General features: G+C 36.3%; 4 protein-coding genes across 4 annotated transcripts in view; 3 read left to right on the top strand and 1 right to left on the bottom strand.

Annotated features, from left to right (window-relative positions):
• mmd (disintegrin and metalloproteinase domain-containing protein mind-meld) overlaps window positions 1-24,824 on the top strand; it is a 937,314-nt gene that overhangs the window by 803,156 nt on the left and 109,334 nt on the right. The gene's annotated exons all lie outside the window — the stretch shown is intronic.
• Window positions 1-24,824, top strand: part of sni (SDR family oxidoreductase sniffer) — a 241,398-nt gene that overhangs the window by 175,405 nt on the left and 41,169 nt on the right. The window lies entirely within an intron of this gene.
• On the top strand, window positions 522-4,480 carry BCL7-like (chromatin remodeling complex subunit BCL7B-like protein). The gene is made up of 3 exons (XM_028182336.2): window positions 522-912; window positions 983-1,167; window positions 1,665-4,480. The coding sequence occupies exons 1-3, from the start codon at window positions 824-826 to the stop codon at window positions 1,790-1,792; spliced, it is 402 nt and encodes a 133-aa protein (XP_028038137.1). The 5' UTR covers window positions 522-823; the 3' UTR covers window positions 1,793-4,480.
• On the bottom strand, window positions 5,845-24,390 carry LOC114248918 (cilia- and flagella-associated protein 251). Its single transcript, XM_028182352.2, has 17 exons — window positions 24,220-24,390; window positions 23,203-23,349; window positions 21,892-22,150; window positions 20,163-20,278; window positions 19,022-19,311; window positions 17,934-18,085; window positions 17,022-17,168; window positions 16,613-16,721; window positions 15,811-16,004; window positions 14,986-15,137; window positions 13,236-13,577; window positions 12,166-12,390; window positions 11,560-11,651; window positions 9,624-9,858; window positions 8,106-8,325; window positions 7,062-7,171; window positions 5,845-6,080 (listed from the first exon to the last, which is right to left on the bottom strand). The coding sequence occupies exons 1-17, from the start codon at window positions 24,373-24,375 to the stop codon at window positions 5,946-5,948; spliced, it is 3,081 nt and encodes a 1,026-aa protein (XP_028038153.2). The 5' UTR covers window positions 24,376-24,390; the 3' UTR covers window positions 5,845-5,945.

Raw genomic sequence — 24,824 nt, forward strand, 5'->3', positions numbered from 1 at the left:
TGATGAGGGGCTATTTAAAAACACATTGCTTCATTATACTTATATTGCAGACAGTTTGAACACTGTTACACCATTATAAAATTATTATCTTTATATTTTTATAAAACTCTTACATGTTGCTCTGACCGTGTCTAGATGAGAAGTCTGACTTTTTCTTACGAGAATACAATCATCTGTTTTTTAAACATTTAAAATAATTCTAATATTCGAAATCTGTAATCATGTGTCAAGTGTTGCCTGCCATTACATTTATATTCAAACTCGAACACTGCCGCGATTCGCTAACAAAAATGCTTCAATGCTAGCGTGAGGGGTCGAAGTCAAGCAGAAGAAAGAAAGTTAATACGATTTAGAGCTATATCTGTTAGTGCTGTTCGGATATAAGTTTTTTAGGTAATCTCATTTTAAGTCAAGTGACAAAAAATAATGATCTCATCCGTTTGGTTTTATTTCCACTTTGGACCACATGGTAAAAAATTATTATGAGCACTAGTAATAATGTTATTCTATGTTAGAAAACTATGACAATCAACTTAATTATGAAAATTTATAACTGTTTCTACATTTCAAATCATGTTAAATTATTAACTGGAAAATATATATATAATAAATAACGTTACTTAATAGACAAAATACGACGAACGATTTCGCCATATTTTAAATAAGTCAGTGAGTCAATGTAAAACTGCCTTAAAACCAAATTAAATGGCGGAAGATTGATAAAATAATTTCACTGAACGAACGCATGCTGTTTTTAAAAGTGCACGAATAAATTTAATACTTTTTTTTAGTACAAAAAACAAAATAGCTAATAAGCATAAAAATGTCACGTTCCGTCCGCGCCGAAACTAGGAACAGAGTAAAAGACGACATCAAAAGAGTCATGCAAGCTGTTGAAAAAGTTCGCCATTGGTAAGTTTCGAATAATTTTTGAATTAAACATGCAATTATAACACAAACTTTATTTAAACATGGTTTGTAGGGAGAAAAAATGGGTTACGATAGGTGAAACCACAATGAAAATTTACAAATGGGTTCCTATATCAACTAATGAACAGAAGAAGAAACATGCCGCAAGAAGGGAAAATAAAGAAAATGCTCTGACTCCAAAAAAGATTCATGACTCTTCGAATTCTAATTTTGGGATGGCGGAAGACTCGAATACATGTGAGTACAGATAAAATGTATATTAAATACACGAACCGCGGCTATGATATATATTTTTAAATCAAAATGGTGGACTTAAAATTGAAAATTTAAAGGTAATGCTATGTTATTATAATAGCATTGAAAATCTTAATTATTGCTTAATAATATATTTAGAAGTAAAAAAATACAAGTAAGTTTTTACTTCACTTTTCATTTATAATTATTAATGTTTGGATGAAACCAGCCAGCTGTTAAGACAATTCGGTACAATTAAATTGAAATTTCGATTTAATGACTTGAAATTTGAACTAAGAGTGAGATGCTTCTTGAGATTGGTGATGTTAATTTCATTGGTGTTTATGGGTGCTTGTAGCCACTGAATTCTTAAGGGTCTTATCCATTAACAGAAAACCAAAGGAATAAGTTTGGAAGTATCATAGCATAACTGTTTTATGTTGCTCATCATTCCCCAATCACCTTGAAAGATCACAACTAAAGATCCATTTATTTTCTAGGTTTTTCAACAGTCAGTGACTCACAGGGGCCCACAGAGTTCACTTCTACATCAATGAACTTCTCAGAAGACTCCAACTCGCAGAGTAGTGGTACAACGACACCCGCTAAACGGTTAAAAACTGATTGAAGTTTAGTGTAGTAGATTAATAATATGGATAAGTGTGTTATGAAGAAATTTATAAATTAACCTTTGGGTATGTCGAAATGTGAATTACTCAAATACCAGAAAGTGGAAATGTTTCTAACTGTAGTTAAAAGCTTGAAATATATACAACATAATTTGCACCACGATAAAGCTACATAATACCAACATGTCTGTTATGAAAGATATGCATCAAAGGTAAGCAACCTTTTGTATTAGCATTTAGTCTCAATATGATTGATTCTGTCCCTCAACAAATAAAAATCTGAGAGAAGATACCCTTTTAAAGGAAAATCTTCCCATATTCATAGGACATACATTTCCCAAAATGTATACACATTGGATTTCTTAGAGACATTTATAAATGAGATGAATAACTTAAGCTCCCGGTGGTGTCATGTGGTGTCCATAATATTAGGGAGCAAGAGATATAGGTAGAGCAAGACCATTCTTGATAGTTTCTGGTGTTCAACATTAATTCAATCTATGACATAATGAAGCTTAATAAGATATTGTTAAAGCCCAATAATCTATAAGAAGTTGCATAATTTATTTGAGATTGTCGAAATTTTGCTACATATATTTTTCTTAAACAGCCTAAGGACGTAAAGACAAGATAAAGTAATTCCATTATTTTTTCACTCTATGCATTATATTGTAAAGTAATTCTAGCAGAGTTATAAAGTAACAAAATAAAAGATTTAAATGTTTTAGGCACGTGTGGTTCTGAACATTGACAAACTATGCTAAAAGCAAAACATTGACATGGCCTTGAACTGGTGCCATGTTATTTTATTTCAAATTTAATTATAATTTATATTTGTAATGTGTTCAAAATTCAAGAGAGCCGAGTCCATGCTAAATACAAGAGATGTTTCTGCTGTGTTTGGTAGTCTGCATTTGAATTTGTTTATGACTTAACAACAAAGCGAAGACCTTCCACCGGGCGGGTGTTGCTAGGTAGACCAACAAACTGAATGTTGTTGTTCAGAACTTGTATACATGCAAACTTATCTTGAAAATGTCATAAATGAGATTCAGGCATCTGACAAATATCTTGTGTTATGGCTACCCGCCACATGTTACCGAAGTGATGATAGCTTAAACAATCAATTGAAAGTTTCAATACACATTTAATATTTGAACAGAGTATATTGTTGATCTTATAAATACTCATAACGCAAGAAGTATGCTGTTTTTGAACTGAACCAACATCTATTTGAGAACACATTGTTATGTTCCAACATGTTGTCTTCTCGCATTAAAACTGTATAATCTCAAAATTTACTAATTTTACAGGAGAGTGTTTTAAAGGTTTAAAGGTTGTGATATTTTTAACATTAATCATCTTTGCAACATTTATTTTTTTATTTTTTACCAGTTACATTATCTGTCTATTAAAGTAAGATAAAATTATGTATTAATTTTGTTAATTTAATAGTAGTCAAAACATAAATAACAAAAAAAACTAAAACGCTCTTTTGACAGTATTTATGAGAAAAATACCGATGATATCAAAAGATTCCGCATATTATCTCGGTTTCGAATATTTTAAGAAATTGTACACTTTTAATGCGAAAAGACGATATATGCACATGTTCCAACTGTTTCTAACATTACAATATAAAGTGTAATTAAGTTAATTTAAAGATTTGGATCAAAGCTTTTGTTATTTATATTTAATATAGTTAGGTGTCCATTAAATAAATAAATAAAAATGTAAATACCCATAATTATCAGTATCCGTATCCGGACCTAAAAAATGAAGTGTCATCAAATTATATCGAAGCGTAGATATCTAATAATACCAATTAAAAAGTTGTACATACAATATGCGACACCATTATTAACCCTTTTAGTGCTGAGCTTTTCAAATATTATGCAGAAATAGCAAAGGGATTTTTGAAAAAAAAGTTCCTTATTAAAAACTTTAACTTAAAAAAATTAATGCTAAATTCACAGCAAAATAATTTTAAATAGTTATTAAAAGCTTTAAATGCGTCCGTACAGGTCGATACTTAATACAAATACTCAAACAGCACAATAGTCGGTATTCCGACGCTCCGCACTTTATACGCATAGAGAGTCGAACTATCGACGGTTCACGCTCAAAGGGTTAATATGTAATTAACGCCCGGTTCCCCAATGCATGGCGCATTCTCGCAGCCTCAAAAGACCGGGCACGTCACATTTCATTGTGTGTGCCTGCCGGGCCCCGCTAATGATCTAAAAATGTAGGTGTAACTAATGAGAATTTATTATTGATTCTTCCACTTCCACTAAAAGCTTCCAGTATCGGCTCGGAGCGAGTTCAAAACGAAGCTCACCACTGCGGTGGTCACAGTGGTGATCCGTGTGCTTAGTGCGAGTTTTTAGCTTCCCTTCGTTTGCCGCCAGGGGCGCTGTTTTAACTCCATACAAATTGGAGTTAACTTTGACGCGATCGAGAACGTTAAAAAACTCGCATTAAGCAGTAGTGTGTACGTGTAGTACGTGACCTCTCTCAGTGTGACGGGAGACGATCGAAGTTGAAACAGCTTGTATATATTTGTAGAAAAATCTGTACATATGTTTATTTTAAATTATAAGTTAGATTTAAAAGTTTGAGAAACAGCTCATTGTATTCGTATCACGACAGATTACTTTCAAGGCATTTTTTTTTTAAAACGAAAAGTGACGTAACTGTTTAGTACAGTCGCTCAAAGTGAAACTGCTGTTTAGTACGAAACTTTAAAAAGAAAATCGTACTCTCATCATAAAGGTTTAATGAGAAAAATAGCACAACACACTAAAGCAGGGGTGAGCAACCTGTTTAATCAATGAGCCAATTTTAATTTGAATTTTTTTTGATGGGCCGCACATAAATTTCCTCTTATTAATCTTATTAATGTCTCTTATTAATCTAATTTTTTTATTAATAATTTACGAAACTTATAATAAATATTAGAATAGAAAATAATAAAACTAGAAAAAAGTAAAGATTACATATACAAGTTTTAATTCAAGATAAAAGAACAAACAAGAAAATAACAAGTGAAAAAGTCGATAAATTCAAAGAATTGAATTCTAGAAAGAAATTCTAGAGCCAAGCCAATTAGAGGCACATGTTGCTCATCCTTGCACTACAGGGTATAAACACCTGACACTGACATTGACACGACAAAGCTCTTGTACTAAACTCTAGTTAAACTAAGATCTAATCGTGGCCTAAAGGTTAAGACGGCCGGTGAATTCGGATCGAGCGATGCGACCGTATGCGTGTTAAAATCTCGCAGGCGGGTACCAGTTTTTCTAAAGAAATGCGTATTGAACGCACGTATAACAAAGATCAAACAAGAACAAAAACGTATACTTTTCTTAACCACTGGCGGTAATTTATATTGTGGCTAGCGATATTCACGTTGTATTACCATCACTTAAATCATACAGGTCGTGAACTCGATGCATTAAGAGAAAATACAAAAATTTAGAATGACTTGACATTTTGACTTGACAACAAAGACTTGTAATATTGACAATTATTATTATTTATTTATTTTATTATTTTTTATATTGGGTACCAACGTGTTATACATCAGCACAGAACATTACAGGTATCATATACATTGATTTCACACTAAATGCTAACACAATTACAGGTACCGACTGCATGCATTGAAAAAAAAGCGGTCCGTTGTATAATACTAGAGAAAAAAAAACTACACAATAATATAACATTACATGAAAACCTTACATTATTACACGTTTACTACCAAATAGCGTATTTACTTAATTGAAAAAGCTCATTGAACATGTTTTTCTTTCACTTACAAACATCGATTTTCATGTTGATTCTCCGAAAAGTGATCTCGAAAATCTAGTTTCAACGAGACCGAAGCAGATTCACTTTGCAGTGTGCTTAGTGCGAGTTTTATAACGTTCTCGAGAGCGTAAAAGTTAGCCAAATTTTGAATGCAGTTGGAACAGCGCCCCTAGCGGCAAACGATCCCATTCATACAATAAATAAGCTAACTTTTACGCTATCGAGAACGTTAAAAAACTCGCACTAAGCACACAGAACCTATCGGAACACGACAGCAACAAGCCATGTAACTTATACAATTTTTAATAAAAGACGATTTTTACAACATCAACAGTTTTATTCAGAGTCTCCCGTAGTACTCGTCTGTGCCGATTGTGTGTCGAACGACCCCAACCCTGAAGATCCCTCGGGAATGTTCTCCAAGTCATCGACACCTATGACGTAGGTGGCTAAATAGTCAAGAGTCAGCTCCTGAAATTCGATAGGTTCCCGTTAGTTTTTTTTTTAAGGGATTTTATGACTTGGTAACTAAAACCTTTAAGTCATGTCTCATTTAAATTTATATTCTTATTTTTATGAAAAATTATAATATGGAGTGAAATAAAATGAGATGAGATGATATGGGATGAAATATAATCTCAGTAAAATGGTGGTCATTTACTGAGATTTTTTCAGTGCACTTTTTGGAGGATCCCGGGAAAGTACGTCCAGCGGCTTTGTTTCATTTTCCCACATTTGTGCACCTTCGCAGATATTAAACAGTTAATAAACCACCGTTATTACACATTTAAACCTGAAAAAACACTAAACAGACAAAATAAAACATCACACAAAGTTCACTCCTTGCGTTCCCGCCAAAAATGCGTTAGTCTTAACGAATGCCCTCCAACATTGAGTAACGGGAACAAATAATACTACTTCCATAAACAGTCTCAAAACATCGATATCATCATCATCTTTATCGTGAACTAAGTAATGTTAGATCGACGCACGAATTCGTCACACGTTATAATTAAATATACAACCGTCTTTTTATACAAATTTTCAAAAATAAGTAAATATAAAAATTCAATAAAATTCAAAAATTCACACGAATAATATTTTAAATGTATCACCATACATTGTAGTATACGGTTTTGCAAAAATCTTAAATAACTAAGACAAATCGACCACAGAAATGACGTCTGGACGACTCATATGTAGTTTTCAACAGACAATATGATTTTGCACTGTCCTTGACTATACTGTAGTCGAATTTCTGTTTAAAATAAAAACTGTAATAGCAGTTATACCAATTATACTAATCGGTGCATTGCATCGAATCTTTGAACAAATTCCTTAATTTGAAGAATATTAAAAGGACGCGTTAGCTTTAAACCAAGATGGTGGTATTGTTACTTATACACAGATTATTATGGTATTAAAATACGTAGCATAAAATAGGTCATTTACCTCTGGCATAAACGAAAAATCGTTTTCAGCCATCTTCGCTCTGTCTTCGAAGCTCTCCCCACACAATATTGATATTAAATACCAAGTCAATTCCCGAGGGAAACGTTCACCTGTAGCAAACAAAATTAATAGAAAAAACGCGGTCTCAAATTGTAATAAATAACGAGCAAACGTTTTGCTGATTTCTTTTATAAAATACTAGCGACCCGCCCTCGCTTCGCTTCGGAAACATTAAAACACACATGAAACCAAAAAAAAAAATAAAAAAAAATAAGAAAAAGTAGCATATGTTCATCAGGGACAATGTCGGCTTCTAATGGAAAAAGAATTTTTCAAATCGGTCCAGTAGTTTCGGAGCCTATTCGAAACAAACAAACAAACAAATCTTTCCTCTTTATAATATTGGTATAGATAACATGACTCAGATTTTGGTTAACATAGTTTCTTCAAAAAACATTGAAAAATTGGTCTTGCTAGGGCTAGTGTTAGCAATTCTCTCAGGTTGAGCCCTGAGCTCACCTACCCGTCCGGACGTAGCTGGAATAATCCCTTAAGCTACCAGTGGATATGTAGGAGAAAAAAATCACAAAACCTATCAGAATTATAATTGAAACTATTATACTTTTACGATACTATCTCGGATTTTTTATTAAAATTTTACTATTTCCAATGTTTCAAAGTTTCTTCTAGTTTTCATGATCACACGGCTATAATATATAATTTTACAATAAAAATTTTAACATGACAGTAAAAATGCGAGATTAAACCGTAAAAGTAGTATTATGTCTAAGATTTTTAAAAACCAAAAGAAGTACTAAGAAGTAGAAGTAAGTAATTTGTTATTTATCGTACGTATAATCATGGAATATCGATGTTGTAATTAAATAGACAGTGTGCTTAGTCCGAGTTCCCTTCCCGAGAGTTTCCCTTCGTTTGCCGCTAGGGGCGCTGTTCCAATTCCATATAAATTTGAGTTAACTTTTACGCGATCGAGAACTTAAAAAACTCACACTAAGCACACTAGTGTACCTTAAAATTACGCACCATAATCTGCAAGCAGCTCAATCAACCCGTTCCTGTTTATGGCCAACTGTTCATTATCCAAATACGCGAAGTGTGCAAAAGCGTCACGTATTTTCTTGTATCTGTACCCGAACGCAGGCCGATGATTGATGTACAGCTTCACAAACTCCTCAAAGTCTATTTCGGTCGATGGATTAATTTGGTACACCTTGTATTTCGCTTCTGCAATTAAGTTTTCTGTCTAAAAAAAAGGGGGGAAAGTAAATTGTTTGGTTAGTTGCAAACGATTGAATTGTTTGTTGATTACTTATCGATCATAGCTACTACCACTCAGGTTGTAAATATTGGGCACTTCTGTGTGCTTAGTGCGATTATTTTTTTTCATTTTTCATTATTATTATTATTTTTTTAATTGTATTTTTTGACTTGTTTTTTCCTTTATTGTAAATATTTTTATTTATTTAAAAAAAAGAAAATATTTGAGAAAAAACAAAAAAAAAGCCCTATATTTTGACATTAAACAAGTGTGTCATACTGACATCTAAGTTGAAATAAATGAATTTGAATTTGAATTTGAATTTAACTTCTCGATCGCGTAAAAGTTCCGCTTCCCTTCCTTTGCCGCTAGGGGCGCTGTTCCAACTCCATACTTAAGTTGACTTTTACACGATCGAGAAGTTAAAAAAATCGCACTAACCACACTGATATTTACGAGCGTCGCTTTTGTCATAATCTAAGTACGTTTCATTTATGTTCAACAACAAATTCTATGCTGTTAGGATATTATTATAATTAGTAAGTAGTACCGTCTTTGCATGTCATATGTATTTTTTTAATTTTTTTTATTTCTTAGATAGGTGGACGAGCTCACAGCCCACCTGGTGTTAAGTAGTTACTGGTGCCCAAAGACATCTACGACGTAAATGCGCCACCCACCTTGAGATATCAGTTCTAAGGTCTTAGTATAGTTACAACGGCTGCCCCACCCTTAAAACCGAAACGTATTACTGCTTCACGGCAGAAATAGGCAGGGTGGTGGTACCTACCCGCACGGACTCACATTAATCTCGTCTGTTCGTGATTTTCGGTTTAAATGCTACGGATAGGCATCAGCCCACTCCAATTTTACCCAAAGATGGTCGCCGTGTCGTGATGTCAAAAAGTTCCTCCTCAATTAACAGTAATAACATAATAAAATTATCCATTAAAACATTAAAATAATATACCTCGTGAAAAGTTAACGTGTTAATTTTTTTTTTTTATCAATTTGTAAAGTTGTTAATTTGCAATATGTATATACCGAACGCAACTCCTACGTGTCACGCAAGACGTAATTCACGTCTCAACTTATTTTCAATGGAGCAGTCAAATGATATGGAAAAGATTTGATTGATATTTTTAATGTTGCTTGAAGAATCAGCACCCATACCTGAGGTTTGTTTTGGAGACTATTTTTCCTACATCCGACTTACGCATTTTTTTTAAATAACATTTGCTATATCGAAATGACTTTATTAAAATTTAATGATTGATACGCACCTCATATTCTGATAAGAAAAATCCCAGCGCTCTCATTAGATCTGGTAGCGAATCAATGGGTATAAAATCTTTGACTCTCCTCATTGCGGGCGAGAACGTGCCCTGACACAATATCTGTATGTAGTAGAATAAATCACGAATTTCTTGGAAGAGCCAGCCCGGACGACCGTTCTCGATCAGACAGTAATACGGATCTAAGTCACCGCCTCCTTGTTTCGTCGTGGTGTCTACAGATCTGAAATAGAAAAGTGCATCTGCTACTGGCAGTGGCGTAGCGAGGGGGGGGGGACAAGGGGGGCATAATGTCCCGGGCGGTACTCACAAACGGGCGCCAAATGATCCGCAAAACAAAAAAATACTGGATAATTTCTATTTCTGTTCTGGGAAATATATTTTAAATTTAATGTCAGTGTAAAATAATTCGAAAATGAAAAGGAACAATAATAGTCTAAATCAAACTTTTTATTGTTTTAAAACTACGTGTTTTTTAAATATCTATTTATAAATATATAAAATAAATAGTAGGTATATTTGGAATTATATAATTCTAGATGATCACATATTTACATTTCAAAATATAGTCCTGTTTTCTCAACTAGATTTTTTGTCTCAAATTTAAAGCCTAACTTGAGCCTATGACTTTATTTATTTTACTTTGTTAATTTATTAATTTAATTGCATTATTTATTAATTACATATAATTTTAGATGTAAAATTTATTAGCAAAAAAAGGGTGCGTGTACTTATGTACGCGCGTAAGAAATTATACTTTATTTTTATTTATCTTTTTTTTTATTTAAATTTTAATCAATTTGAAAAATTTGATTAAACAAAATCCTCAAACACGCATATTGAACATCCCTTTTCTTGACATCGTATAAATTCGGTAATTATCAAAACGGTTCGGAAAGTTCACCTGCGGCTATATTCAGACTCGCCAAGTTACGTCGGTCGTATTGTAATGAGCGATTTAGTGGGCAACTTCATTCTGTTAATTTTGTGTCACGGTGCGCGCGCATCGTAAAATTTCACTCTCATCAATTTTTCATAACGCGCCTAAAGAAGTATAACTTCAAAAAGGTTTTCTGCCCCGGGTGCAAGTTAAGATAAAGAAATGGCCACAGGAACCAAACACTCAGATCAGATCTAGAATAAGCTTATCTTTAAAAATAATAAATACTTTATCGCAGTCGATCAGGAATAAACTTCCCTCTTTGATGTTTTTCGGAAACTATAACCCTTCGATTATAAACGAGCGCCAGTACCCATCCCCCGTTACAAAGGACATTACAGGAAATCCCGATGAGAAATTTAGCGAGAAAACCGGAATCGGATCGGTTCCGATCCAGCTTCGATCATACTATTGTTGATCGAAGCGATCCAGTGGTAGATTCACTGCTCTTGCTAGGGCCAGTGCCACCAGGTAGGAATAAAATAACAGCAATGTGTACCACGTGAATATTTCACACCTTCATATTAATATCAAATTATTTTTTTGTTTTAACGGCTTTTTTATACTTCATATTGAAAAAACGTATGATTACTCAGTGACTTAGATGGGCAGTATGGTAGTTTCCAGTTGTACATTAGTTATGAAGGGTAGATAACGAGAACTGTCTTATATGGGGGACCAGTTAAGTAGTGTCGATCTATAAACAGCAAGTTGCAATTCTGATACCCACCAAAACAGTGCTAGCGTAGCCAGTGGTATGTTATGAATGTAGTAGTTGTAAACGGAGTGAAGAATGCTAAGTAGAAAATTTTAATATAATAACTTTTGGCACTTGTCTTTGAAATGACAATCTACCTTCTATTATTCCTCCTTGTTCATTAGCATTCTTACAACATTTACTATGACCAGTATTCTCTCAGTATTACGTCTTAAATATTAAATTTATTAACTATGATATTACGTGGGGGTAAATTAGAGAGACACCTGTAATTAATAGCCCATTGACTCATGCATCCATCTTTGTCTCCAATCGTAAACAGTATGCCACAGTCTTCCCTGAAACACATCTCTGTTACCTGCAATTATATATAGTATAAAATTTAATCAGAACACAATCATTCAAAAATGTTTGGATAAAAAGAAATTCTATAGATTGGATAGACCTTTGGCCTAAGGGCCGATTTACACCAAAAATATTCCTAGCGACAGGTGACACCATATCACGAACCATATTAACGACACCATATCACGACACAATAAACTTCTTTAAACATACATTTATAAATGTCTAAAAATAGTGATTGACTTATGTTTGATGAGCGTTGATCGACAGTTCATTTTATTTACTAAAAAATAAAAATAAAACCTTTGTAAAGGGATATAGTACAAATTTTAATGGCGGTACCGAAAAATATCAGATGCATCCTCTTCTTGTTGTTTGGCAATCACCACCCACCGTAGATTTAAAATACTTCAATCGCTCACACACTGAACGGATTCAAGAAATTAGCGCATTGGAACTGGATAGGTCAAATAATATTATTTATATTATCCCTAATAACTCTAATGTTTTTTAGAACTAAGTTCTACCTCCAATGGATGTCCAAGTAAGCCCGTGTGCTTCCAAGGATTACCATCTATGGGCATCTTCTGTATCCCCACAACGTTCTTGGTGGCAAATATCAAGTATTGTTGGTTTCCGTTATCTTCCTCTCTTGCAGTCAATAACATTCTGCGTACTGGATACTCATATCGAGGGCCCAATATTGTCGATAAAGTCATCGTAGTTGCGTAGTTCACTATTTTGTATTTGAACTGTCAGATAAATTAATATTTTAATTGACCTAATAATAATGTTACGCCACTAAGAGTAACGCCATCTATCGCCGAATAGTCAAACGAATATAGAAGGATCTAGTAGCATTTAGAACGCGCGAGAAGTACAACGCCATCTATTGTCAGATAGCGCAAACACAGTACTCTGCTTTTGTGGAATATTCACGACGATTCTAGGGATTTCGACTCGACTATCAATGCGTTGCAGAGATGGCTCGCACGGAACCAGCGAACGGATTACCTGAAGCGAATCGGAAGAAGCGGATTGAGAATTTTTAACTGTTTTAAGTGTTCTAAGTTTTGAATAAAGTTTTTAGTTGTACTTTGGTGGAACATTTATTTATCCCGAACCCAGCGCGTAACAATAAGTAAGTGGTCTATCAAGTACTACATTCGCCTCCCAAGGAAACAAGTGAAGGTGGCAAGGAGTTATTAGTATTTTATTTCGTTTTATCATTTCGGCATGCGGCAAGAGGTGCTGAATATAACAAGGATTATTTGCAGATAACAAATATAACAATCCATATTTGACTGTAAGCGTGTCTATTACATCGCCTGCTTAATTAAATATATACATATAAATAAAATTGGTGTCTGTTTGTACGACAATAACCGCAGGTAACATCACGGGACTCAGCTATCAATAATAAAATTTAATGTTTCCGAAGCGAATCGAGGGCAGGTCGCTGGTAGTACATAAATTCAATTATTTATTATCGCCCGTAATGTTTTCTTGACTCCGCGTGTCACAGCAAATTAGGTCGTCTATTAACAAAGATAATAAAAGTACATTACCGCTTTTTTAACCTATCTGTTTAACTAACCTCATCATTAGCAACCAGAATCAAAGGCAGGTCTAATCTGTGCACATCCGGATCCAGGTCTTTAGGTGACGGCCACTGAATCCCGGCTAATGGTACAGCGGTCTGATCCAGTCTGTCCAAGCTGAGTATTTCCAAATAGCCGTCGGCACTCTCTCCGATATCATATTCTACCATAATTCTATCGATCCCCAAAGATATAAGCTTATATTCTCCGTTTGCATTCTTTTCGGAGAGGAATAATATTGATGTAATATCTTTGTAGTGAGCTCGATGTTTGCCAATGAATTTCCATGATAAATCCTGGCAGTCGTATTTGTAAACGCATACTGTTCGACCAGCATCCTAAAGTCATAGAAGAAAGACAAACAACTGTTAGTTAATTAATAGATCAGTGGGGTTACAGAAATAATTATTGCTACGGTGTGTAATTCGTCCGTTCAACATTGGCAAAAGATATGGTATTTTTTTTGTTGTTTCTTATAGGTACACTCATTACAAAACTCAGAGTAACCAATTAATTGAAGCAATCTTTAAAATTTAATAAATATTTAGGTTCCATCAACAAATAAAACTATGCAGCGATATTCTACAAAACGAAGAGCTTGATTGTTTACTGAAAATAGCAAATACAGTAATGTTATATTTACTTGCACTAATTCATTAGTTTACTATTACGTATAGTAAACTATTACGTTTAAACGGCAAAGGCAAAATATTATATTGGTTACTGCGTTGACAAAACCGAATCAATATTGGCGTTTCGCGTTATAAATCTCTAATATTCTTCTCCAAGCACACTCAAACCTGGAATGCTACAAAGCTGTACCATAAATATTATCTCCGAGCAAGAATCGGAGCCGGGCCTTAGAGCAGGGGTCGATATGTCGATCATATTAATCTTATAAGGGATAGCTTTGGGACCCAGCTCAGCTCTAGCATCAACAACAGGAAACGTAATATATTTTCTTCTGTGATAGTATCTAGTCCAGACTTTTTTGTTTGTTTAAACTACGAGCTTGCGCCTTTTGACTAGTTTTTATTTATTTTTATTGCCCTTGTAGGCAGTCGAGCATACGGCCCACCTGATGGTAAGTGGTTACCGTCGCCCATAGACTTCAGCAATGCCAGAGCCAAGCGGCTGCCTACCGTGAAAGTTGAAGAAGACAGACAGATGTAAGAATCCCGACGAACATGAAGCGACACGGCGAACCGAAAATCGGACTCAGTGTGCTTAATGCCAGTTTTTTAAAACTTTCAATCGCGTAAAAGTTAACTCAACTTTGTATGGAGTTGAAACAGCACCCACTACGTTTGTTCCTAGGGGCGCTGTTTCAATACGTACTTATTTTTTCCTACCTAAGCTTATGGCCTTGAGAGGCTACATCAGCGTTACCCTAGCATCTACATGAGCTCTCGGGGCTGAAACCGTAGGTGTTGCTAACAGCAAGAGCAGTTTTTTTTATTTTTTTTCCCTACCTATGCTGATAGCCTTGAGAGGCTATTTCAGCTTCACCCTAACGTGTGTAGGTGAGCTCACGAGGCTGAAACCGTAGGTGTTGCTAGCACTGGCCCTAGCAAGAGCAGTGCTTCGCAGAATCTACCATCGGATCGGAAACGTGACCCACAAGCGCAAATTAGGAGAGACTTATTATGTCTGTCTGGCCGCTATTAAGATGTGATGACGCGTTGATGATAATCTATAACAACATACTAAAGTATTTAATATTTGTCACTAAAAATAACAACTAACAAACAGAGCGAGCGTGAGTGAATCGCAGCTATACGTAATCTGTTTGATGGCGTGCCCGGTGTCCGTGTATGGAATTTCGGTTATAACGTCTATTGTCGTTGGATGTAAGAACAGCAACTGTCCTGTGTTCAGTCCGCAAGCTAAATGCATTCCTGGGGACGAGATACCTTCATAATTCATCATCAGTTCACGTGAATCATAAAATATTTATGTATACGCGCTATTATTTCTTTCTACTGTAGGGGAATGATACACCGCCCCGCTTCGCTTACTATGCAGTTATTGTGCATATAGTAATGAGCAGCATACGAGTCAGCCAGTAGTCAACGTGCAGCGATCCACCGCGGTCGCTGACGCGAATAAACATGTACTTATACGTAGTGTTTTATTGACCGCTCCGATGAGGTTTATGGAGGACAACACGCAACAAACAACCAACGCACTCGCCGCCTCCTCCTTCGTCATCTCTCAATAAACCTCACACTACTATTGTTGTTCCTTCGTACATTACGTTTCCAAGCAGTCATATTAGGTACATATATAAAAAGTTTAGGGCATCTAAAAATGACCTGTGTGCTTAGTACGAGTTTTTTAACGTTCTCGATCACGTAAAAGTCACCTCAAATTTGTATGCAGTTGGAACAACGCCCCTAGCGGCAAACGTAGGCAAACTTTCCAACTCCATACAAATTTCAGTAAACTCTTACGCTATCGAAAACGTTTAAAAACTCACACTAAGCACACTGATCTCTCCACGTGTACTGTGTGACTACAATAAATGTTTCTCCTATTCAATTCCGTAAGAAAAAAAGGTTACACACACACCTGAATGAGAATATTTCAAACACGACACAGAAATCGGAGGTACAGTTACTTCGTAGTTGCATTTTATGGAGTCGTCCTTTGGAGGAATGACGATCTTGTATAAATCTCTCAGGTCGAGTCTAACGAACAGCTTGTGCTGAACAAAATTATACATTTCAACTATACCATTGTCGTATCCGATGCACACAAATGGCCTGTAACAAACATCTTAATGGCAGTCAAAGTTGAGCACCAGAGTACGCATGAGGCATGCGTACATGTTATGTACAATAATATTGTCATACCGGTATGGCTAACGCCACCTGTCGTCAGATATCAAAAATGAAAATCGAAACAATCAGAACATATTTTAAATGTTGTGTAAACATTTCTTGAATGTTCTAGATAATTTCTAACTATCCCGAGAATGTTCTCGACGTAGGCAAGACGAGTCTCTCTTTCATTTTCAAATGTTCATTCTAGTTCTATTGGGAATGTTCTAGAAAATTGCAGTCATAGCCGAAATTACTACAAAAAGCATGATTAAGGCGATCCAAAGATAACCCTAATCGAAACGAAACGACCACCGGATCATTTCAAGGCATAGATATGAATAATTACAGTGAAGTCATCCTCAACGGTTGCAATAACTAAATGGAGTTTTAATGAATATTTCGATGAGAATTTTTATTTATTCTGAGTCTACAGCTCGTAACACTAAGTATACGGGCAGAATACTTCAATGCAACTTTGAGTTAATATGCGACGGTCGCGCTATTCAGTGGCCCCGCCAGATGTTAAACTTTTTGTTTTTTAATCTTACTTCTCTGGATGCACACTCAAAGCTAAAGCATACGACCGTTTGCTGTTCAAAACGGTGACAAGTTTCTCAGTTGCGAAATCGACGAAACCGACACCTTGGTTGTTTGTACCTGAAATTTAATTATTTAGTTTAATTGCAGCAAATTTAGAATACCTTACCTTCTTTTTATCATCATATCTCCCACTATCCACTACTCGAGTATAGCTACAATGTAGGTACATCCCTAATACCTAACGTGGTTTGCTGGGCATGAGGCATGAGGATGTGTTTGTTCAAATCAACAAGGCCTTATGCGGTTGTTCAGGTACACATAACAAAAAAGAAATCTTAACTAGAGACCAATCGATATGGTAGGTTTATTTATTGATTCATGTATTGATCAATGACTTATTAAGACACTTATACTAACAAACAATAAAATCCCTGACAAGGAAAGTCTTCCCGCTGACAGTAGCGTCACTTGGCAGTTTCTTCTTTATCAACTTCTGTTTTAATAATCCTGTGTTTGAATCGATCTCAGCTACAACTTTTTCCCAACACGGGCAAGGTGTGTTGCCTGAAACTCATTTTAACTGAATCTACATGTAGATTAGTTTAAGCTCGATCGGCTTAGATCTCACATAGTCGCCATAAGCTAATTTCTATTCTAAAGAAATATATCCCTAAGTTACCAATGGAACAGCCATTGAGTTGTCAAATGCAATTAATACTTCAACCTTTACTTTGTACGCCAAAGGAAAATAAAATCTACGACAATCAGAATTGATATTGGGCTTAGTTTATATTGTTTTAACGGTCTTTTTGGAGCGCTATAGCATGTCTTTTTTCAAACGAGTTTCGGACATAGTCCACAGCAGTAGGCTATGGCTTGACTGTGCTCCTGATATTGCTTATATCAATAGCAAAAGGGTCTAGTTCCGGTAGGCCAAATGCTCAAATACCACAATAAAAAAAGATTGTGTGGTTTTATGAAACCACGGTAAAACTGAAACTTTTTTTCACATTATTAGACAATTAACACTGACAAATAACATTTACACAAACACTGACAAAAAAAAAAAAAAAAAATTGCGGGGAGCACTGGCATAAATGAGTAATATCTATACTCTACACGGTCAGATGCTGCGAGCTATAGACGCCGCCATATTGTCCTTGGCTGCTCTGACGAGCGCCTTTCATTATATCCCTACTTCGCAGCCGACCGTCACGCGACATGCAACACACAGACGAAAAAGTTTGAAACGATGTAATAAAACTGCATTGGCAAATACCAATATGATTAACGAAGAAAAAGGTGTAATAGAAAATTAATTTTCCTCACATTTAGGATCGAAAACCTGATAACTTCGAGGCGACACGTTGAAGCTGAGACCCTTGACGCTGTCGACTGTGAACCCGTGCACCCAGTACATTAACTTCATTTGATTGTCATAAAAATGAATCTCGCCGACACTATTTCCGGTCGTTATGACTCTGAAAAATAAAACTTCAAGAACTGTAGGGCATCTCCGTCATTGTGGGAATAGAACTTTTAAAATAGTTCAGGACAGTGATGAAATTGGAGAGACAGAAACAGATCTAATGCCATCTAAGAACCGAATGAGCATAACAACAGCGAACATCCTCTCTTCAGTTATCTTCTACATTGTAAACTAATCCTGCCCTTGACTTCCAACCAATTTTATTGGTGATAGAGTTTATTATTTCACTAACTCGATGGGGCAGTAGTAGGAGTCCCTGACGACTGCGTCGACGGTCGTGGGTTCGATTGCCACTTCAGGTAAACATTTGTGTGAAGATTTGTCTACTTCTTACTTGGGTGTTCATTATCTAATTTTTTTATTTATTGCTTAGATGGATGGACGATTTACATATTTGCATATTAAACATCCACGTATTAAACATTTAACCGGTACATATTATACATTCGGTAGGCAGCGGCTTGGCTCTGCCCCTGGCATTGCTGACGTCCATGTGCGACGGTAACCACTTACCATCAGGTGGGCCGTATGCTCATTTGCCAGCTCGGGCAATAAAGAAAAACATATATAAGTATGTATTCTGACTCGCTAATAATGCAGGGTGGCTGGCAAGAGCTGGATTAGAGAAGCCGGGGATCATGCCCAGTGCAATTCTACAGGGGCCTATGTTCAGCAATGGACTGCAATAGACTAATGATGATGATGAAGTATGTGTATTAGTCTCTGGTTCTCAGAGTATAGGCAATCCTAATTTGGAGTCAGATAACAGTGCGTGACTTGTTCCCGATTACTGTACACTACGATTGTGTTAGACTCGAAATTTCATGAAGAAATGACATCCGACACTTAGCTGACATTTCGTTCTCTTTTGTATTCCGTTATACCCTTAACGCAACTGACCACCGATAGCACCAACACACAAACTTACCCATCAATGCTCTTGATAACATTAATCGTTCGTTTTTCCACCTTCAGCATTTTAATGAACTTTAAATTTTCATAATCTTCCTTTCCTGCGTGCTCTATGTACTCTATTTTGTATCCGTACACTAATACTGTCCCGCGGGTCGTAGCCACCAATATCTGAGAAGTGTCTTCAACGAACGTGAAACAAGTCAATTTTCCTGTATCTAAGCCTGTTTTTGTTTCGATTTTCTTAATTTTCAATTCGTATTTATCGGTTTCTTTCAACACGCCTCGTTCCAGTACGAATACTTTCTGTTGGAAGTAATAAATAGGTTTTAAACTATGAAGTTGCAGTTTTACAACTTGATCAGTGTTTTGATTTGACTAGATTTAGGTCTTATTTGATCAATATGGACACGATAAAATACAAGTAATTATGGAATACCTACAAGTTTGGTCGCGGTAGCAAAATTACCACTGCTCTGCCAGAGATGCACACACGGATACTATAGGCGCATATTTACATTGATAGAATTAAAAATTATTTAATAAATATATTTTTTTTCTCCTACCTATGCCGAAAGTTCGGTTTTCCTTCCGCTGTACAGTGAAGAAAGTGTAACTTTTCCTCCCTGGGTACTGACTGACAAGTGCGCATGCGCATTAGTCTTTTTTTTTTATTGCTTAGATGGGTTAACTCTAGAGCATGGGGCTTACTCTAAAGCATGACACAGAGCTATCTGTGGTTGTGGTTTAATTAGACTTGGCTGTAGCAAGACAGCGTTAAACCCCATTGTAAATACTGTAAATCTACTGGTGGTAGACCCTCTTGTGAGTCCGCACGGGTAGGTACCACCACCCCGCCTATTTTTGCCGTGAAGCAGTAATGCGTTTCGGTTTGAAGAGCGGGGCAGCCGTTGTAAGACCTTAGAACTTATATCTCAAGGTGGGTGACGCATTTACGCTGTAGATGTCTATGGGCTCCAGTAACCACTTAACACCAGGTGGGCTGTGAGCTCGTCCAACCACCTAAGCAATAAATAAAAAAAAGATTTGGTGCTACGCTGCTTACTCTACTAGGGCACGAAACAGTGTTATCTGTGGTTGTGGTTTAACTAGACTTCAGTAGCAAGACAGCGTTAAACTCCATTGTAAATACTCACTCTTGGAACTCCAATCCAAATATTATGTTTCGTCAGCAGCAAAAATTGTTCAGAATCATTAGAGTTGAACGCCATATGGATCACTCCGTCGCGAGGTATGTCAATGTCGAGTGTGGCTGAAAATATAACGATAATAAGTACGGTACTATTGGATGTTTTAAAATCTCTAAACTGTATTTGTGTTGTAGACTATTGTGATGTGACGTCATTGAAATGTTAAAACTTTAAGACGTTGTAAAACGAACAAAAAAATTCCGAGTTTCGTTTTAACACGCTTTGGAGTCGTCTTAGCGTAAAGGATTATTAAATCAATTAATATTAATTCGATGCAGTCGTATCAAGCGAAGCATCTGTATCGGTGTTCACATCCCGAAGGCAGTTACTAATAAATATTTGTAATGCTAATTGGTGGAATTATTTGAACGAGTTGAGAGAAAAATTCCAAAACATATGCAGTCAAACCTGGGTAAGTGAGAACTGGATAAGTAAGAAAACTCTATAAGTGAGAGTAATAGCAAGGACCCGTAATTTTAAGCTCCCAAAACCTCTATTAGCGAGAAACAGAAACCTCTGTAAGAGAGAGTCGTTTTTTCCTCATGTACCTCCGTAAGTGAGACTGCTACCTATCTATACCTCTATAAGCGACAGCCGAGCTTTATTTATTTATTTATATTATTTAGGAGGAACAAATGTCAAAACAAATTACAAATTTAACATCTGCTATTTTATGACTCATTTTTAACTTTCGTGGAACTTCCTATCATTGTTTTTGAATTGTTTTCTCGTCAATATTGAACCTATTCTATTTCGTGGAACTAAATAACGTTGTTATTTTATCGTATTCTTTTATCGCATTATTTTCGAATGGACACGTGTGCCTGTGTATCGTCCTGTTTGTCGGACTTGCTCAGTTTATCGTTAATCAATTGCGAAGGAAAGTTCTGTTCTGCATCATGTAAAAACGAAAAATTAAAGTACTGTCATTAAAGTCATAAACTTAAAATAGTGAATGCATTTGAATGCGGAAAATCGCGAATCGAAATTTAGAGGGAGCATTAGCGAGAAACTCGGGTTAGTGAGAAACCTCTATAAGCGAGAATGAGATTGTGCTCCCTTGAACTCTCGCTTATCCAGGTTTGACTGTACCTACATAAAATATAACGGAATTAGCATACTCAGTTTCTCAGTGGATCGCGATTCCGATCCGCTGGTAGATTCTGCGAAGCACTGCTCTTGTGAAACTAGTGTTAGCAAATTATTTCAAGTTGAGTCTACCAGTCCGGGAATAGCTGGAATAGCTAGCTACCAGCAAATAGGTAGGGAAAAAATATAACGGAAATGACATATAGATTATACTGTATTTCGCCAAACAGCCAGTGGTATTTCACTCAACTCGTTGGGACCTCTAGTGGACAATGGTTGGACAATAAATGGATCTTCAACTCTTCGACGACGCATCGTTAGACCGTAATTCCTTCACGGTCCTTCGAAACTGAGACGTGCAGCCGTGATTCGTTCATTTATACTTATTATAATACTTAACAAAGATGATGAAAGTCATCATCGAACGTGTGCTAAGTACATATTTCATTAGAAACATTGTTTCCAGCGGGATTTGAACACCGGTACAGTCTCTTGATAGGAATGCAATAGGGGTTTTGCCCTTTAGGCCACCACGACCCTATCTTTTGTATTATATTAATTTCTATTTATTAATAAATTATTTAACCATCAGGGTCATCGAGTCCAGAAGACCAATCCCACCAATTCAAAGTAGTCTTCTCGGAGTAACCCAGTGACAGGAGATATTTCGCATCTGCACTCATGACAACTTTCGATATTTTGGTCTTTCCGTGCGGCGAAAATATTGTCCTTTGAGGGAAGTAATCAACGCTGTCCCAGATTATTATGACGTTCTCTGGACCAGAATCGGCGGTCACCAGCCATTTGCCTTGTCGATCTGATGATATGCAGCTGATCATGTGTCTCTGTGGAATTATGGAATATCTTGTGTGTGTTTATGGCGCCCATAATACTAAAAAGACAATAACAGAAAACATATATTTCTAAACGATTTAGCCTGCGGGAGTATGAAACAGAACATTTCCGAAAGTTTCACTTTTTTTTCCGTACCTATTCACTGGTAGCCTAGGTGGTTATTCCAACTACGCTTGGAAGGGTAGTGAGCTCACGGGCTCAACCTGAGACAATTTGCTAATACTAACTATTATAACTATACGCCTATTTCTGCCGTGAAGCAGTAATGCGTTTCGGTTTGAAGGGTGGGTCAGCCGTTGTGACAATACAGAGACCATAGAACTATATCTCAAGGTGTGTGGCGCATTTACGTTGTAGATGTCTATGGGCTCCAGTAACCACTTAACACCAGGTGGGCTGTGAGCTCGTCCACACAACTAAGCAATAAAAAAAAACCCTAGCTAGAGCAGTGCTTCACAGCTTCTACTACCGGATCAGAATCGCGACTCAGTGAGAAAAGCCGGTGAGAAACTCAGTGGCCTGTGTCTGTGGGGGTATCACTGCGACCGCAAGTTACCTTGAGGTTATTTATTTTTATTTTATTGCATAAGATGGTTCGTGGGTCGCACGGTCCTCGTAACAAAGATCTAATAGACTGTTTATAGGAAAGTATGGATGCGCTGAATGTCTATGTTCGTTTATATCCATTTGAAGCAGGAGTCTTCTTAACTTAAGAATGAAGTCAAGGCTTGCGATCACCAAGCAAATTTTAAACTAAGACCGAATTTGCGAAACGACAGGTCATTCTCATTCAAGACTTCATTTCACGCTTACTATTTAATTCATGAAATTTTATTTTATTTTTCCTTAAATATATTCCAAATTCTATAAACACTAGTTAAAATAACGCAATTATTAATGTCGCTTGGCCATTCACAGTTATTCTGAAGAATGTTTTTTTTGTTCTAATAGGTAATTTCTCTTTCTGTTATGAAATGGCTCCGCTTGTCTTTCCTAAAAACTCGTAGTATTATATAGGTACATATTTTTTTAAATTATTTACGTGTCCTTGAAGTATCCTCATCTGATTGACTGTCCAGTTGTAAATCACGCCGCAGTTCGAAGCTGCGTAAAACATAGAAGTGCTGCCATTGTTGTTCAAATTGATGACGCCAACTTTCGGGTTGTAGCCGTGGATCCAACGTAAATTCTACCAAAAAAACAGAACGCTAAGAGCGTTTGTTGTTTTTCCTTTATCTAAGATTTGTCAAATGTATGTAATTGCACATGTAACGCCTGTCTACCACCTGTCTGCAACGCATAATGCGCTACTTTGGCCACGTTGCCCGCAGAGGTGTACATAACTTGAAACGTCTGATGGTCACTGAAGGAAAACGACCTAGAGGCCGGAGCCCTAAACGTTGGTCCGACCAGATCTCCGAGCAAACCAGCGGACCACTTAGCGCTGCACTACACCAGGCAACTGACCGGAACCGATGGAGGCTGGCAGTCGACAAGCTGAAACGGAGTCACGATCCTCAGTAATGAGGGAGCGATGGAAAAGAAGAATGTAATTGCACTCGCGGACTGCTAACTAACGACCTTGCTGAGGATCAAATCCAGCAGATACGATTTTTTCTATGGAAGTATGCACCCTAAGCCACGTCCATGACGGTCACGATGAAGGATAGCAGTTTGTAATAAAAGAGAGACAAGTAAAATTTACAAAACTATGAATTGTATAAATTTTAAAGTGGGTGGCGGCATTTACGTTGCTGTGAGCTCGTCCACCAATCTATGGAATAAAAAAATAAAATAAAAAATTGTATGGATAGATGTAATTATCATGTCTATCAGCATGACAGACGTGACAGGCTTAAGTTAGTCGATTTACTTTAAGATATCTCACCCATAGCCTCCAAGCGGAGCTTCTAACCACTAACTATAGCTGATGGAAAACGCAATGTAATGCCACCTCAAACCAATCCAATCAGGCGTTCATTGATAAACAGAACAAGTTAGCCACGCTTTACGACAAGCTGTTAAATCTCATTATTTTAAAATTACTCAACAGACTTACAAAAGGTGACAGTTTATGTTGGAATTCCACAGACGACTCCGAATATTTCTTGATTTGCGAGAGCGACATGCTGTACAAGCGACCACGTCCTAATTCCGCAGAACTATCACGAATATTGGGTAGAGACATCACCTTTCCAATAGCTTTAGATTCCATTTTATTAATATCAATTTAAAGCGCTAAATAACAAATTTGATACTGTCAAGTAAACACTAAAATCAATAAGAACAGACGTCAAGGAATGACATTGCAACAAATTATAAATCTGAGTTTTGAATAGATAGTTAAATAACTAATGACATTAATAATAGTTATAGTTTTTAATGAAAGTTACATTTTGAGTATATGGTGTAACTACATGCGGAAATAGGGAAGTGTTTGTTGTTAATCCGGCACACTGGGTTCGCTTGCATATATCCTCAGAAATAAAAATACTTTTACAGTTTAATCGCGAATTGCAAACCGCAAAAGTAGGTATAACAATATCTACGACAGCGACAAGTGAAGAAAATTCTAGTAAATTATCCTCCACCTCAATTCCAACAACAGCGGATTTCTTGGATTGGACGAAAACGTTTTTAAATCCAAACGCTAAACTGAATTTA

This window comes from Bombyx mandarina, chromosome 10 (genome assembly GCF_030267445.1).
Source record: "Bombyx mandarina strain Sakado chromosome 10, ASM3026744v2".
NCBI lineage: Eukaryota > Metazoa > Arthropoda > Insecta > Lepidoptera > Bombycidae > Bombyx > Bombyx mandarina.

Excerpts from the sequence above, each read along its gene's own strand:
- BCL7-like (XM_028182336.2), top strand. The coding sequence starts at position 824 with ATGTCACGTTCCGTCCGCGCCGAAACTAGGAACAGAGTAAAAGACGAC. Across the intron at positions 913-982 it reads GTTGAAAAAGTTCGCCATTG|GGAGAAAAAATGGGTTACGA; the intron begins GTAAGTTTCGAA and ends CATGGTTTGTAG. Across the intron at positions 1,168-1,664 it reads GGCGGAAGACTCGAATACAT|GTTTTTCAACAGTCAGTGAC; the intron begins GTGAGTACAGAT and ends TTTATTTTCTAG.
- LOC114248918 (XM_028182352.2), bottom strand. The coding sequence starts at position 24,375 with ATGGAATCTAAAGCTATTGGAAAGGTGATGTCTCTACCCAATATTCGT. Across the intron at positions 18,086-19,021 it reads GTTATCAAGAGCATTGATGG|AGTCATAACGACCGGAAATA; the intron begins GTAAGTTTGTGT and ends TTTATTTTTCAG. Across the intron at positions 16,722-17,021 it reads TGTCAGGGATTTTATTGTTT|GTACAAACAACCAAGGTGTC; the intron begins GTTAGTATAAGT and ends ATTAAATTTCAG.